Source organism: Strigops habroptila, chromosome Z, assembly GCF_004027225.2.
Source record: "Strigops habroptila isolate Jane chromosome Z, bStrHab1.2.pri, whole genome shotgun sequence".
Classification (NCBI taxonomy): domain Eukaryota; kingdom Metazoa; phylum Chordata; class Aves; order Psittaciformes; family Psittacidae; genus Strigops; species Strigops habroptila.
This window is the reverse complement of record NC_044302.2, coordinates 80,431,264-80,448,874: the sequence shown is the minus strand read 5'-3', so window position 1 is coordinate 80,448,874 and position 17,611 is coordinate 80,431,264. Positions and strand designations below refer to the sequence as shown.

The 17,611-nt window shown below is 34.7% G+C and overlaps 1 protein-coding gene across 4 annotated transcripts in view; it reads left to right on the top strand.

Moving 5' to 3' along the window:
* Window positions 1-17,611, top strand: part of IPO11 (importin 11) — a 94,541-nt gene that overhangs the window by 31,516 nt on the left and 45,414 nt on the right. For all 4 annotated transcript variants that reach the window (XM_030512729.1, XM_030512731.1, XM_030512730.1 and 1 more), the window contains 12 exons: window positions 1,336-1,488; window positions 1,761-1,804; window positions 2,679-2,769; window positions 4,212-4,259; window positions 4,929-5,034; window positions 8,180-8,306; window positions 9,201-9,234; window positions 9,405-9,445; window positions 10,473-10,589; window positions 11,991-12,104; window positions 15,559-15,674; window positions 16,272-16,348. In XM_030512729.1, coding sequence (XP_030368589.1) covers window positions 1,336-1,488; window positions 1,761-1,804; window positions 2,679-2,769; window positions 4,212-4,259; window positions 4,929-5,034; window positions 8,180-8,306; window positions 9,201-9,234; window positions 9,405-9,445; window positions 10,473-10,589; window positions 11,991-12,104; window positions 15,559-15,674; window positions 16,272-16,348 — 1,068 coding nt within the window. The remainder of the gene's footprint in view (window positions 1-1,335; window positions 1,489-1,760; window positions 1,805-2,678; window positions 2,770-4,211; window positions 4,260-4,928; window positions 5,035-8,179; window positions 8,307-9,200; window positions 9,235-9,404; window positions 9,446-10,472; window positions 10,590-11,990; window positions 12,105-15,558; window positions 15,675-16,271; window positions 16,349-17,611) is intronic.

The window sequence follows — 17,611 nt, the reverse complement described above, 5'->3', positions numbered from 1 at the left end:
AACATTCTTTTGAAGCACTTTGTTTTAATAGTTAGTAATGTATGCTGCTGTCTCTACATCAGTAATTCTTATTGTGATGGTAAAAGTATTAATGTATGTAAACATTGACTTGCTAAAGTAATTCTAAATACACAAGAAGTCTGTTGATTTTAGTTTTTATTGAACTAATTTTAAGAAGTATTGAGGTATAGAATTTTGTTTATTTTCATCAAATGTTTTGATGCATCTTTCCCTTGAGAACTGTTTGGTAAAACGGAGCGTTTGCTGTAATTAACTAATACCACTACTCTGAAAGACAGTGAATTTGACATGCAGTTGAATATAAAAGAATTCAGATGTTCTGTTTCGTAGAACTGTGTTTCATTCTCAATCTTCATACACTGCTGTATGCACACGTAATGAAAAGTAGAATTCAACTATATTAAAAAAAAAAAACCAAGCCCTACAACATTCCGCCTTAGTTTGACATTTGGCAATGATAAGATGAGGGGGAAAAAAAGGTTTCATGAGTATCCTGATATGTGTCAGATTGTACAAACCCAGCATTTAAAATTCTTCAAAATATTGAGGTATTTCAGTGTTAATCCATAATTTTATAATACGTTAGTGTCCTAAATCCAATGATCATTAATAGAAATTTCTACTTGCAGTATTTCATAGCTGTATTTGAGTTTTTGAAATAGAAATGTGGTAACTTGAGGCCAGAAGAAGATAGCACATCTGATAAAAACTGTAGCATTTGACTATCTGAGAACTGGATGATTAAAAAAAAAAAAAAAAAAGGGAAAATTTATTTTTCTTAATTAGACAGATATACAGTGTTTGTGTTGGTTCTGTAGCACACAGTATTTGGTTTTACTGCTGCTGTCTTTGACCAGTATTAACTCTTACCAAGAAAAAAAAAAAAAAAAAAAAAAAAAAAAAATTTTTTTAAGATTGTGTTTGGGTACACTTTCTGAAATAGGTATAAATGAAACTGAGTTTTGTGTGTTTAAGTTCAGTAATGCTAAATTAAAAAAAAAAAGTAATGCCAAAAGCAACAGGTAAACAGTTTTTCATCTACATGTTAGCTGAAAAGCATTATCAATACTTTTGAAGCCCTAATGACCCTTCAGTCTAATTGTGCTGTTACAAAACTCCCTTAAAAGTAAATTCGTTTTGGAGCTTAAAGTACCACCAGAAAGTCTGTTACGAAAGTCTGACATGAAAATGTTTTGTTTTGTTGGGTGTTTTTCTTCCCTTTCTTATCTATTGATTTCTTTCTAATTTTAATAGACTAGCATTTGATCTTTAAGCCATTTAATTGTAATTTGGAATTTTCTATTTTTACTTCAGATAGCAGTCCTGAAACTCTTGAAGCACATAAGATAAAGATGGCGTTTTTCACATACCCAACATTAATGGAAATATGTAGGAGATTAGTCACTCACTACTTCCTGCTGACAAAAGAAGAATTAACCATGTGGGAAGAGGATCCAGAAGGCTTCAGTAAGAAACGTGTTGTATAGTTGGTTGCAGTTTATTTAGTTATGGTATAAGAGTTGCATACCCTCATTGTCTCTAAAAATTGCTTATTGCACTATTGACTATTTTATTTTTGGTAGATTTGTTACATGCATGAACATGCCCTGTAGAGATCATTTTCATAACACGAGGTTTCTTAGTAGTCTGTGATACAGACATGTCTAAATAATAAAGTCTATTTGAAACATAGTTGAAATAATGTTTTGGGTTTTTTTTTTTCCTTTGTGGAATAATAGCTGTAGAAGAGACAGGAGGAGATTCGTGGAAGTACAGTCTCAGGGTAAGTGTTTCAGTTTGAAAGAAAACCTTTCAACATTTCTGGCTGCATTTCTTAATATTCTTGTAATGAGAGACGATGCTTGGTAGAAAGATAAGATTGTGCTTTTAAAAAAAATCTTTACTAATTCTAATGAAATTTCCTTAACTGTAAATTAACTTTTTTCCTTTATCAATGGTCAAACATGCTGAAATACACTGGAAACTATGCACTTCATATTTTAGGAGGGAGGGTAAAGGAGTTTGCTTCAGCATTTGTATTGTCTAGTATCTAGTGATTAAACCCACTGAAAGTTGTCTCTTCTTTAAACTGGTAACTGGTATTATCACTTATGACTTTGTTAGTAGACGTGATGAATGGAGAAAGTTTCAGATGCATCTATATTAGCATTTTATTTCATACCATATCAAAAGTATGCTGTCGTAGTGAATCTCCTAGTTATCATTGCTGTGGTTTGCTTCACATAGAGATCTCAAAGTTTATTTGCTGGGTTGCTTCCACGTTAAAACTAAAAACCCCAAACCTGTACATCTGTTGTGTTCCAAGCACAGATGAGTATTCTGTCCAGATATCTCAGCTAAAGCTAATCCAAAACGAAACCATGACAAAGTTATAGTCTGGTCACTGGGTCCTCAACACAAGCTATTTCACTCCTCAGATCCATTGTTCTACCATAGAACTGGGTGATACAGATACAGCCGTCAAACTAGCAAAAGTTAAGCATACTGTATAGTAGTAAGACTGGTATTTCATATAATACTAATTTTGCTACAGTATACTGCATTCTAAATTATTCAGCACTTGAAATACATCTTATGCTAAAACTTTAATTGCCTTTGTTGTAATAGATTCTAAAGCAGATCTGTTAATTTTTCAGCCATGCACGGAAGTTCTTTTTATTGATATTTTCCATGAATATAACCAGACTCTTGCCCCTGTGGTTTTAGAAATGGTTCACAGTCTACAAGGTAAGTCATTTAAATAATAAAGGAACTGTAAAATGTAGAATTCTTTACACTTGCTTTTGTCAATTGTTGAACAATTTTACCTTGTGATACCTAATTTTATATAGGGCATTCACTCTGTATTTTTGAAAGGTCATGTTAATATTTTAAAACTATTTCTAAACCTACCATAGCGAAAATGACATGTCTATCTAGGAAGAGCAAATCCTAAGTATTCTTTAATTTTCATCGTAAGTAGGTTAGATGACTGGCAAAGATTGGGGCATTTTTACTCTCAGGAGGTTTCAGGCTTTCTTGAGGATGGTCAACAAGCTTCATAAATTCTGTAGGTTGCTTTTTGCTGGGAACTTCCTGTTTAAATGTTTCAGGGTAGTTTATGGTAATTCTGCCGTGTCTGAAAATATCCTGGGGAAAAAAACTTTAAAGGAGAAAGTTCAAGTCATGCTGTCATTCTAGATTGTCTACAGAACTTTCCAAATCTGAAGAATCTGCTTAAAAAATTGGATAGGTTTCTTCATGAATACTGAAGTGTTCGTAGACTGAGTGGTTCAAGTTTTTTTCCAATTCTATTCTATGGTTCTTCATCCCCAAATGAAGTTTTATAGTGGCCGTAAAACTTAATTAGTGGTAGCTGCCACTTAGTTTTCACTGTTGTTTCAGTCTAGGTTGTTTGCCCAGGTTGCATCTTACCTAAAATATTCTATTTTATGTTTGAACTTACCGGAATGGATCAGTAGATTCTATTAAATAGAAATAAGTACTCATTTTCTGAGACTAGTTTCGAACTTCATAGAATCTTTCCATAAAATGTGTACGGAAGGACGGCGTGCTGTGCTGTGATGCTGGGAATGGTAAAAGGTTAGTTAGTTTTCCAAGAATTATGGAAGTAAATTCTTCCATGATAAAAGGTATGCATACACTTTTCTTTTTTTTCACTCCTGAAGCCCCTAGTAGTAGCCATTTCTGGAAGTCTGCAACCTGAGAGTTACTGTTAATATACCAGATGATATTAAGAATTCACTAGTTCTTAAAATTTTGGAAAATCTTTACTTATACATTGTAATTATGCATGCACTTGTATATAAAGTGTATAGGAACTAGGTCTAAGACTCTGTCGTAAATGGTACCATGCAGTCAACAGTCTTCAGCAATTTGCAGATTTTGAGTTTGTTCATTTAGAAAACACGTTTCGGACGTATTTGCATGTTGCTGTTAAAAATCTTCGTCTCTGAAGAAGTCAGTCAAAAACAGGATCTGAAAGCAGAGGTTTGATTTTAGTATAGTCACTGAAGAAAGTATCAAAACTGAAATAACTGAACTTGTAAATAAAACAAAAACAGTGAATTAGTCTTAATTCACAGCATATTTAAAGTGCGTAAGTGCAAAGTTACTTGTGTTCTTTGTTTTAGTTATGCTTTTTTCCTTATTTTAACTTTGTCTTGTAGGATCTGCCAATGTGGAGGATACCAATGCTATATTGATTAAAGATGCTGGTAAATTAAATTACACTTTATCTTTGAAGTAACAAAGCTGCTTTTCTGTGTGTGTTTGACTTCTTATAAATTATATGAAAAATTTGCAAGATTTCTTTAAAGACATTTGGAAAATGGGACCTAAATCCCATTTCTCCTGTCACTTGATCTCAGTCTTCACTTTTGCGAAATGCTTATGCAAAAATATGGTGCTTTTATTTTCAGCTTTTTTGTGAAACAAGCCCTCAAACAAACTCCGTTACTGTCCTGTCCTTTCCTCTCTGCAAATAAATGAGCTACAGTGCTTACATGGAGATACTTTGTCCATTTTACAAGTTGGGAGATTTTTCTGTCCAAAAAAAAAAAAAAAAAGCTACTGGTGGAACCATTCTGGATGTGACAATCAGATCTTCATTGTTCTTACGGGTTTTAACTATTTTCAAGTGTCTGAATTTTCTTCTGTAATACCTTTCTTTTACTGAAAGTTCCTCCAGAGTTCCCTTCACTTATGGTCTGATTGTATCTTTCCTCAGAAAGATAGGCTTTAGTTCTGATTCTTTATTATGTTCAGGTTATAAAAAGTGTTCTGTTTGTTTTTGTTTTGTTTTGTTTTTTTAGTTGGTCTGATTATTTAATATTAAAATTTAAACATTTAAGCAGACAGTAAGCATAACTATTGTTTTTCCCCAGTGTATAATGCGGTTGGATTGGCTGCTTATGAACTATTTGATAGTGTGGATTTTGATCAGTGGTTTAAAAATCAACTACTGGCAGAACTACAGGTTTCTCATAACAGGTAAACACCTTGGTTTGTTATGCCATCATCATTTAAATATGAATCGTTGATATAAATCTGGTAAGATATAAATAATGTCCAAGAATTGCAGACTTGTAAAATAGTCTATTTTTAAACATATCCACTAAATGAGCAGAGATATAAAATACCTATAGATAACTGATAGTGTCACAGGAATGACAGTGTTCATGACCATTTATATTTAAATTACTGTGTTGTGGATACTTCCAGGGTTCTGTAAAAATATTGTAAGTCTGTCCTCTTGCGTGTATTTGAGTTAATGAAATTTTCCCAGAACAGCTGCCCTTGCTCATTTAAACAAAAATATTTAGGCCTCATGAGACCCCATAGCCCTTTATGTGGCAAAGTCCAACTGAGGTCTGTGGAAATAATCTCTGTAAAACTGTATCTCAGCCAAAATAGTGATTTTTTTTTTTTTTTTCTTTTTCTTTTTTTTTTTTTTCTTTTTTTCTCTTCCCCCTCCCTCTTCTCCCCCAGTTTAAATACAAGCCCTCTATAGCACACTTCAGTTAACTCTGCCAGCAGTAAAGTGTGGAAGGAAGGATTTGGGTTGTGTTGTAAAGTGTAAATGATTACAGGCTGGTTCTACATAAAGAAGCCCATCTGCTGTGGGTGCTCCTTCTCACCAAGGTCCCCTTCGCTTGGATGGCCTGCATAAGAGTACCTTTTTATTGTTTAGTAGATATTACAGGGTATTTTGTTTTTGAGTATTGAGTTTTGGCATCTCAGTACAGACTGAGCTGTCCATCCCTACAGCTGACTAGAAGACAGTGTTCCTCGCTGTTCCTCAAACTGTCGCTTTTCCTTCAGGAGAAGAACAGTGACTTCTCTTGTGCCTGCCACTCCTCATGAGATGAGTTCCAAATCACCCTTTGGCTCTGAATAAGTGTGTCCTGGTTTTCTCATCAGAGTCATTAGCAGTGACCCTAATGTGCTTTAAGAATTCTACTATTTTTTTCATCTACATTTGCAATACATCTTACCAGACATAATTGTCACCCGGAATATAAACTAAATGGTTTGCTAATGCCCTTTGGAGCTATAAATTGTAAATTATTTTCCATTATGAGTTGCTAGTAGCATTTTATTTCCAGTTGCCAGTTATAAACACTTACTTTATAAGTACATTTGGACTTCATGTAGAGTGAAAGATCCTCATAAACTTACAAATAATAAAATGCTGCTTTTTCAGTACAATATACTTTTCAATAAATTATTTGCTTTTGGATGTATAATCTTACTTCAGAGTCATAGAATAATTGCCACAGTTGTTTACCTGCTGTTTCCTAATGTTTTTATTTTTATTAGTATTTTTTAAATTCTTTTGTACGATCTCAACTTCATCTTGCTATCTACCAGTGGCCAAGCGCTCTAATGGTTAGGCTAAATGTCAGAGGAGGAGGGAAGATGAGAGATCTTGAGATCTGGCATATATGATTGATCTGATTGTTGTTTTGCCACACCAGCACCAATCTTTGAATAAAGCTGCTATGGTATCTGTAGCATGTGCTGGCCATATAGCATATGTAAAACTGACAAAAGTCTTGGTTGATACAGTTGTAATTCCAGTTTGGAGGACACCTGATATAACCATTTGGTTGGCATTTGTGATATCCCAGGATGAAATTCCTGTGGGGACAGTAACTTGCAGTAGAAATTGTCCAGAAGTTTGAAGCCTTGTTTGCCTGAACTGCTTCTGCTGCTAGCACCATGGCAATAAGGGAGGTGGTGTTAGCAGTTTGAATGGAATGCTGCTTTAATGACAGCTTCAGGAATACATATGCAGTTCAGATAAAGCAGGTACCACCTGTTTCAGATACACTTGATATCACAAGATACTACTTGCTTCAGATGCAGCAGGTATCACCAGAGCTGAAAATCCTTGCTCTCACCATACGGTTATGTACTTACATCGTGTCATTTGAAACTTTGTGATAATGGCTTGAAAACTATCTCATGATAATCTCAAGAAAAAACTTAGTTTTTTAATATTCTGATTTTTACAAGGAGAAGTATTAGGCGGGAACATTCTAAGAGTACAAAACATATTGTCACAGCTTCTGGGATAAACAGGAGAACATGTTAGTAAGGCATTGTCTTGTATAAGTCATGCTTCAGCATGGGTTGTTCATGCGTCACTGCCACTTAGTAAATCTCAAGTAACACTGAAATGTTATTCCTTGTTAGCTTTGTGGTCCAGTCTAATGACCTGGCGAATACATGCTACTTCCACAACTTTCATGTGCTCTGAAGGTGTGCTTTGTTAATTATGGGAATATTTAATAAATCATACTTAATAAAATGTAAAGAAGCCTCAGTAACTTCAGTTTAAATTGTGGTCTTGATGGCTTACAAGGTAAGCCATGAAAAAATACATTTAGGATAACAAGGGAAAATAATTCGTTAGGTAAAATTCTGTGAATAGGGTTAATCTTCCCTAACTTTCTATATCTGCAAGTTAACCATTAAAATCTGAACTACTCTTCCTGATAATCTTTTATAATCGATGGAGAAAAACAGCAGCTCTAAAGAATGCTTTTCTCAATCATTATGTTAGGCAGTTCAGCTTGTTCTGGTTCGTTCTTTTTCCATTTGACTCTAAAGCTGATTGATTTGTGCCCTTGTTGCAGCAGTGGTGCAAGATCAGGTAATGTCAGTTCTTAGAACAGTTTTAGACTGATTACATGACTAATGCAGTACTTAAGTTTGCATTTTTAAATTGTATCTGATCTGAAATTTTGAGTATAAAAGGAATATCAAGGAAATAGCTGGAAACTATGGTGAAAGCAGTAGACTCCATGACGGAGGTAGTTAGCAGATTAGCTTATTTTCTTGTGCTATGTGCAGAATAAACTATCTCTAGTGAGGCCTTCAAGATTCAGCCATTTGGGATGAAATCTATCCTTTTTCCAATTAAGTTGGTGTTTCCTGAGCCTTCTAGTGAAGAATTTTGAAAGATTTATGTGCTAAATTTCCAAAGTTGGTCTTTCAAACTAAATATTTTAACAATTATTTTGGGGAACAATGTTTTACTAGTGATTCTTTTATATTTCTTTTTCATTGAAATGTTCTAGAACAGCAGGTATAATGAGTTAATGAGTACAATTTTTCCTACTTTTTAAAGATATAAGCCAATACGCCGACGAGTAATTTGGCTGATTGGACAGTGGATTTCTGTAAAATTCAAATCGGACTTGAGACCTGTGTTATATGGGACAATTTGTAACTTACTTCAAGACCAGGACTTAGTGGTAAGTATAAATAAGTAATGTTTTAGATTATACTTTTGAATAGCAATAGCAAGTCTGGGGTTTTTTATAAGAAGAAAGTTGTGAAATGTCTAGAGATAAATAATTGATAAACAAATGAACAGTATGTAGATAAAACAGGGTTATTCTGTGAGTAGTTTCTGCAGCATACAGTATTGCTTAAGCATAAACATAGTTATCTGCTAGCAGAATATTTGGCATTTGTTGCTAAGCTGGTTGAGTACAATTCTGGGCCTTTAAGCTACAATTTCAGTTTACCAGTGGATGAGGTTGAAATGAGAAACTGGTTTCATGATTGTTTAAAAATAAAAGCAAAAGAAACAAAGAGACCTATGAGCCAAAAAATAGATCAAGAAACCTAGCTAGCTTGTTAGTTAAATATTAGTAATTGGCAGTCATATGATTCCAGACAGCTTAAGCCAGACAGATCCAGACAGGATCTGCTTCTGTGTTAAGTGGCTGTTTTCAATTAATGTTCACTGAACATCCAACAAGGAAGAACATGCTTACTTACGGAGTTTATGTGATTCTGTGCTTTTTGAATGACAGCGATCGCAAGTTAAACTCCTCCTCTATTGTGGGAGTTTTCATTATAGCCTAGATATCTTCTTGTTTAATTCTTTCTTGAAGGTTTTGCCTGAGTAGTTTCTCCATGTGGTACTACTTTAGCAATGTCAAATAAAATGTAAAGGATACTAAAATGAAAGCAGATGGAAATATTTGTGTTGAACTAACTACATTTCTTAGAGGATGCAAGAACACATAGAATGATTCAATTGTCAAAATAATAACTGATTTGATATTGCCAGACATTATGTTGATAATCAAAATGTTTAATGGACGTATGTGTGGTGCTTATTGACTTCTGTCTTTCAGGTCCGTATCGAGACAGCTACAACACTGAAGTTAAATATCCTTTTATTGGCAAAGATGTTTGATTCAAAGTTACTGGAAAATAAATAATTTAAACTTACTACCAAATTCTTCACATCATATTTTTTGTTTATCCATGGAATATTTGCTAATTTGAGTCTCATATCCATCTGCAATCTGTATTATTTATCCTTAATGGTTTTTTACCTGTAGATGACTTTGAGTTCAGAACTGACCAGTTCTTACCGGTAAGAGCATTTATATAGGCATATTCTGATGAGCATATAGATAAATGTTTTCCAATTTCATTTTAAACCACCCTATTTAGTAATCTCTGTGTGTATATGTTTTGGGGTTTGGTTTTTTTTTTTTCTTCATATGCCAAAACATGTAAAGACTCATATTTATGCTTTTATGCTACTAAGGTTGCTAATGTGCAGTATGCGGACAGACAATTCAAACTTTTTAGGATTAGGACTATTACAGCTTCCTAGGATTGTATTCAGTACTACATATACTGTATATTACGAGATACTAAGTTTCTTCATGCTAAGACAACATGAATGCTGTCTTTAACAAATATGTCTCAACACCAATGTGGCTTGCCAGTTTAGCTGTTTCGCAGATTACTTTCTGACCTGCTGTTTCACACAAATATTTAATATGCGTGGTTTAAATAGCACCGTAAAAATACAGACTTTTCCTGTTCTCTTACATTTGTGTCCTTTACAGCGGTATTACTGATGTCGTTAAACAATGAAGTGTTAGCTGTAAATATAGAAAAGACTTATTTTGGTCACTCAAATTTAGCAGGTGCTTTTTCTTCTCATTTGATAGACTTCCATGTTAATTGCAACTCTCTTGAGAACAAACAAATCAAAAATGTGCATCTATACAGTAAACATGGGAATTTAAGATTTCTCTTACAGTTCAATATACGAATTTTATCTAATGACCCAAAAGCTGAAAGACTGTACCTTGCTTTGACCCTAACAAAGTGCTCCTTCTGGAGAGATGGCCTTCAGCTTTATAGTGTTTTACTGTGAAGTCATGTTCACACATATCAAAACATGACAGTGATTTATGTTTAAACGGATCACATTTGAACTGTTACGTAAGAATGTATTTGAATTTTTTTATCTTGTTTAGGCAAACGAAAGAATAACATTTTGGACACTTTGTATGTGTCTTTCAAAGTTCATAGATGTCTTAGAGTTGTAAATGTACTATTTTATTTTTGATGGTCTAATCTATAGTTGTTCATTTTGCTTTTAGTACCTGGAATCCATGTTTACACTGCTGTTTCAACTACTTCAGGAAGTAACAGAATGTGACACCAAAATGCATGTTCTTCATGTTCTGTCTTGTGTAATTGAAAGAGTCAATATGCAGGTATTTTTTTATAGATTTCAGTGCTCGCTTTGTACTAACAGCACAGGAGAGGACTTGGTGGTTTTGGCTTATACAAAAATAGTAGGAAAATGGCATCAGTTAACAGACTGGTTATTGTTATGGTAGATGGCTGCATTGTTTGCATTATTTGGTTCTCTTTTCACTTTCAGTTCTCATTTATCTTTTGTGTAAAATGTTCTTGCTCAGTTACTACTTTATTTACGATATATTTTTTTGTATTGACACATTTTAGAATACAGAAAGACTTACTGCTTATTGCATTTCCTGCAATTTTCTTTTTTTGGTTGTAAGTTATTCTAATTGTCTCATCTTCTATCTGAACTAGTATTTTGTTAGATTTTACATATTAAAAGAGGCATTTTGGGAGACAAAATGCTTCGCACTCCTAGAGACTGTGCAGTTAAATTCGTAATCTGTCTGATAGTGATCACAGTTGTCTATACAGCACTTTCCTTAACTGCATTAAAATTTTCAAGTCCACATTATGAATTTTTCAGTACTTCCTTCTTAAAGTATATTCTTCAGCTTATATATAAAGAAATTGAGGATAATTTTACAGAATTAAGAAATGAATTGTTGACTGCTTTATCTCTGTGGTTTTTTGGGGTTTTTTTCTTTCACTTTTCTTTCAGTATTACTGTATTAAGGACAGACGTAATGCATGGTTTTAAGCTTATCTCCTCTTTCCACAAGTAATCCTGTCTGAGAGCCAAATCAAGCTTTCCTAATTGTCCCTTGCAGTAAAAGTCAACATACAGCAAATTTCCCTGGATTTTAAATCAACTAGATAAGCAGCATTAAAAAACTATTTGAGAAAGAGCCTTTCAGTCTGTTTAGGTTAATTCCTAATTAAATACTTTAGAAGACAAATAAGTTAACCATTTAGTATTGTAAGGCATCATAGAAAAAATTTAGGTTGGGACCAACCTCTGGAGGTTATGTAGTCCAGCCCCTGCTTGAAAGATGGATAACTTAAGAGGTTGTTAAGCACTTTTTGTGTTACTGAGACTTTTTCGGGTCTTGAAGGATGCCATTATGTTAGAATCCTGTCTAAGTAAAGAATATATTAATACGAAAATATTTCTGGTTATCAAATTAAGTATTTTTTTTTTTTGTGCTCTGTTTACTACTTAAGCTTGATTGCCATCCACAAATGTTACTATAAGTAGTATGCTCTTCTCAAACTACTGTGCAGTCAGAAGTTCCTTCAGTCAGAGTATGGAACATAGTGTTTTAGGAAGAGGAAAGAGGAGTAAATTAAAGCAAACTCTGTATTTGTACTGTGACAAAAGCAGCTCTTAAATATTTCAGAAATTATGCTTGGGATAAATTAATGGCCTTGTTCACACATTGAGAAACAATTTGTGTTCTGAACTTCAGATACGACCATATGTAGGATGCTTGGTTCAGTATTTACCACTCCTTTGGAAACAGAGTGAGGAGCACAATATGCTGCGATGTGCCATTCTAACTACCCTAATCCATCTTGTCCAGGTAAGGGGTCAGAATCAGATAAATGTAGTCAGTGTCTCCCACAGTTCTTTCTCAGACATGTCTACATGTTCTCTATGTGTGTATATATATGTAGGTAAAATTAAGGTATAATTTAGTTTTATAGGCTATTTCTAAATGCTTTTCAGTCTTACATGACTCTGCAAGACATGATTCTCTAATAATGGAAGTAAAGGTGGCTAATACTAAGCACTTAACTTTTTTTTTTTTTTCTTCCTGTGGTTTGTTAAGTAAAAGCAGTTCTTTAAGCAGATTTGCTTGTGTTCTGAAAGGTTTTTGTTCTTTAGTCTTGGACTCGAGCCAGCTTTAGTGACATTACAGTCTATGTGAAAAAGCTTGTTCTGGCTTCCTTTGTTTCCCAGCTGACATTAGGAGTGTCTGTTTCTTCTTACAGTCATTGTGTATAGTCTAGACTTGAATCTGCAGTGTAGGCACATCTGTTTCCCCATTGCTTTCCATTCAGGTCTCAGAGGCATTGAGTTTTCTATTTTGGTTGTAAACTTCCTGTGAAGATGAGCCATTTTAAAATCATAGGCTAAGATATGGGCCACCACAACAAGTTTCGCTTTGCCAGCTCCTTAAATTTGCATCAAATGTTTCTTGTTTAACTCATAAATGTTCAGTTTAAAGTCCTTCAAGGGTGGTGTTGGCACTGACTTATTGTGGTTCATTTTTTTTATTTATAATTCCAAGCCTTTAATTGTTACCATTTTTACCATTATCTTCCTACTGCATAACCTCTAATAGCTTTTATGTCCTTTTGCAACGATACCTGCAACTTTTTTATATACCATATGAGGAAAAAATTATTTTATCCCTTCTTAAATTCCTGGCTTCTCTGCTGTTCTGTTCTGCTTTGTTCACATGTTACATGAAATAGAGATACTAACAGTTCTGAGCTGCCTGCTTGGTTAAGTATTGGATTTATATCACATCCCATTATTTGTATTTCAATCTTTGATTTTTCTTGAGAATCATGTGTGCTCATGGTTTTCTTTTCAGCTGTACTTGAATATCTGGTTTTTCATGTCCACTTGAAAACTGAATGGTCAGGACTATTAAAACATCTTTGAGCCAGGGACTGTCACCTCACCTTTGTTTGTGACTGTGGCTTCCAAGTACAATAAGTGATAGTAATACTGCAAATAAAGGTGAACATAGTGATTCTCAGGCCATTGTTTTTCTGTAGACTTCTGTAGATACTTTTTTTTGGTGTGTTGTAGGAAACTTTTTTCCTTTCTAAAATATATTGCTTGCATTTATCAACATTAGGTTTCATTTGCCCACAGTTTTGTGTTTAGTTAAGTTTGTTTAGTTAGTATCTTACAGTTCTCGAAACTGGCTTGGATGGATGCACTCTTCTGATGGGCCGTAGCCAAGTGTATGAGGTTCAACAAGGCTCAGTGCCAGGTCCTGCGCTTGGGTCACAAAAACCCATGCGATGCTACAGGCTTGGGGAAGAGTGGCTGGAAACCTACCCAGTGGAAAAGGACCTGGGGGTGTTGGTCGACAGCCAGCTGAACATGAGCCAGCTTGTGAACCAGGCTGCCACAAAGGCCAATGACATCTTCACCTGTATCAGCAATAGTGTGGCCAGCAAGGCCAAGGAAGTGATCATCCCCTTGTACTGGGTACTGGTGAGGCTGCACCTCGAGTCCTGTGTTCACTTTTCAGCAGGCATTGAGGTGCTGGAGCATGTCCACAGAAGAGCCATAAAGCTGGTGAAGGGTCTGGAATACAAGTCTTGTGAGAAATAGCTGAGGGAACTGTGGTTTTATAGCCTGGGGAGAAGGAGGCTCAGGGGGACCTTATTACTCTTTACAACTAACTGAAAGGAGTTTGTAGTGAAGTGGGGCTCGGTGTCTTCTCCCAAGGAGCATGTGATAGGATGAGAGGAAATTGCTTTGAGTTGTGCTAGGGGAGGTTTAGATTGGATATTAGGAAAGATTTCTTCACCAAAATGTTTGTCAAGCATTGGAACAAGCTGCCCAGTGAAGTGTTTGAGTCACCATCCCTAGATATATTTAAAAGATGTGTAGATGTTGACAGACTGATGGAGTTGGGCTTGTTCAGCCTGGAGAAGAGAAGGCTCTCTGGAGACCTCATAGCAGCCTTCCAGTACCTAAAGGGGGCTTACAAGAAATCTGGAGTGGGACTTTTTACATCTAGTGACAAGACAGGGGGGAATAGCTTCAAGCTGAAAGAGAGTAGGTGTAGATTGGACATTAGGAAGAAATTCTTCACGGTGAGGATGGTGAGGCACTGGCACAGGTTGCCCAGAGAAGTTGTGGATGCCCCGTTCCTGGCAATGTTCAAGGCCACGTTGGACAGGGCTTTGAGCACCCTGGTCTAGTGGAAGGTGTTCCTGCTCATGGCAGGGGGGTTGGAACTAGATGATTTTTAAGGTCCCTTCCAACCCAAACCATTCTGTGAAACACATGACTAAGAGGATAGTATTTCAGAGTTTAACAGTGGAGAAAACATGGAAGGGGAATGAGTGGACATTACAACTGTAGGAATAATTAGTGCTCTTTTAGAAGTTGAGTTAGTTCAAAGAAAGAGAAAATATATTTTCACAGTGAACAAATGTGGAACTTTTGTTACTGGCCTCTGTGGAGTCCAGAAGTGGTTGGACACAAAGAAATCAGACAAATTATGGAAGATTCTTTTTCTTGCAAGACAAGTTTGTTTAAATAAGTAATTCCTCAAATAAACCGTAACTTAAAAACATCAAATAATTTTAAACTTAACAGTTTCCAAATATAGTAACCATACAAAAGTAGCATTCAGCTAGCCTCAGTTCACTTAAGTAGTCATAACAAAAGAAGGATTATTTTTAATTTATGATTAGTTTTGACAATACTTATTTTTAAAAATTGGGTTTTCTTATTGAATGATTGCTGAAAATAATTCTATACTCTTCATTCCTGGGAAGGTATCTTTGTGTATAGCTCTTGGATCGATAAATCACTGTCATCAGTCTGTGAACTGTTTAGTAGCAGTGAAAACAAACCCTTCTCCTGGTTCTTAGAATATGTGAAAAGATTTAGTTTGTTGTAAGGTCCGAAGAGTAATTCTTTTCTTGATCTTTAAAATATTGTGTCCTGCATCTAGTCATTTAGCTGTGACTTTGCTCAAAGAGAAAGACTGTTTTTAGGGATGTTTTTAGGGATGTGCAGTATTTATCAGGGGTTTTTTTCGTACTATTGATAAGCTGTTTGGTTTCAAAAAAACGACATAATTTTTTCAAGACATGTTGAGTGTAAGAGCAGGAGTATCAGACTGTTGTCCGAAATGGATATATGTTCAATCTTTGATTCCTTGAATGAATGTTTACAGTATGCATATAGAACAGCAGCACAGATCTTTTTCAATGCTATTTTTTTTAAATGCTTGATTTGAGGTTTTTGACATATTTTATGTTTTTTATTTACAGGGACTTGGAGCAGACAGCAAAAATCTCTATCCTTTTCTACTTCCAGTTATTCAGCTAAGTACTGATGTTACTCAGCCTCCACATGTCTATCTTCTGGAAGATGGTTTAGAGTTGTGGTAAGAATGTTCCTTATCAGTTTCTTATTTTTAAAAAGGTATTTTTGTATTCTTAGCAGAAAAAAAATAAAAAAAATCTTTGACTGTATTAGGAATTTATATGTTTTGTTATCTTACCTTGACATCTGTATCATACCTATTCTCAGAAGATATGCGATTAGGAAGTTAATAAAACAAACAGTTAAATGTAACTGAGTAGGTTAATCCATTTTCAGGGAGTTGATAGTGAAGATACTGTTCTGTTGCGATAATGAACAGCAAGACAAAAAGTCTAGACTCACTAAAATGTGCATGCTAAACTAACAGTTTGATGTGCTTCACTTTGGGAGCACAATGACCCAGTGATTCTCAAGAGCTGGTTGCTGGAAGAGATGGTGAGTTTACAAGGATAAAATGGAGAAGTTATCTTCCAGATCTCAAGCTATTTGGTGACTGAACACAACACAAGTGTTCACTTGAAATAAGTTTGGAATAATTGTTACATATTATTTAAGGATCGTATAGATGATTACTAAAAGTTAGTGTTTTACTTCTGTTAAAATGATTGCTCAGTGTTATTCATAGAGGATGTAAATGTTTTGCTTAATCTCTTCTTAGGTTAGTGACGTTGGAGAATAGTCCATGTCTTACACCTGAGCTCCTGAGAATATTTCAGAACATGTCTGCCCTTCTTGGTATGTCTATTACAAATAAAATTTGTGTATTGTTCATGTTAAGTATTGCTGCCGTGGGTACAAGAACTAAGGGAGCTTGCAAAATTGTAACTATTACTGGGTTTTGTTGTTTGACTTTCACACCATCTTTAGTATTTATGATCTATTTAACCTAGGTATTTTTTAATAAATTGAAGGTGCTTTATATGCAAAAGATGAGAAAAAACTGAAGTTTATAATTTCAGAGTGGGGATTTTTTTTGTTTGTTTTTTGTTTTGTTGTTTGGGTTTTTTGGGGGTGTTTTTTTTGGGGGGGTGTTGTTTTGGTTTTTTTTTTTTGTTTGCTTGGTTTTGGGTGTTTTGGGTTTTTTTGTTTTGTTGTTGGTTTTTTTGGTTTTTGTTTTTTGTGTGGGGGTTTGTTGGTTTTTTTTTTTAAGATGTTCCTGAAATTTAACACCAAATTTGCTGACTTTTGGTGATATTGATTATATGGAATACTTGCCTGTTTTGCTACAATCAGAGCAAAGCTTCCATTATTAGCCTTTTCCATTGTTCCGTTAATAGCTACCTAAATATGTCTGTAAGTGTATTGGTGAAGCAGCACTAAAATTAAAAGCACTAGTTTTGCCTGAGTTGTTGACAATATAGAAACTTATTAATGAGAATTAAGACTTGGTGCTTAGGAAATACTGATATTTGGGGTGCTTTTGCTTTGCGATTAAAGGGAGCATAAAAATTTTGTAGTTTAATTTTATTATCTAAATATGGTTTTGTTTAACTAAATCTTCAGCTGTGCTTTTGTAGATTGTGAAGCTAATATAGTAAAATGATGCCTTTTTTAGAGGCATGTGTTTATAATATTTTAGAAGTTGGCTTTTTAATTAATTGTTGCTTTCAGTACTTAATACTTTATTCTGATTATAGGTCATTATACATCATGGTGGGTAGATGCAAGATGATGCCTTCTGTTATTTCTCTGTGTATACTAGATTTCTAATGACAAAACTGCTCTGGAAAGTAGTGTTCTGTACTGGTTTTAGTATTTAATTCCAGAGGTAGGTTCTGTAGCTGCCAAACACTATTTGTCTTCATTCATATCTACACTCATACCCTTCTTCCTTTTCATTTTGTGTTAGTAGTAGATAGTATCTGCTGCGGGAAGCTTGCATCATAGGAATGGTTGTGATTTTCATAGTTCTGTCACACTGCCAATCTGCTTGAGTTAAATTCAGAAGTACTCTGTATTTGTGACTTGTTTACATTTCCTACTGCTATTTTCTCCCCA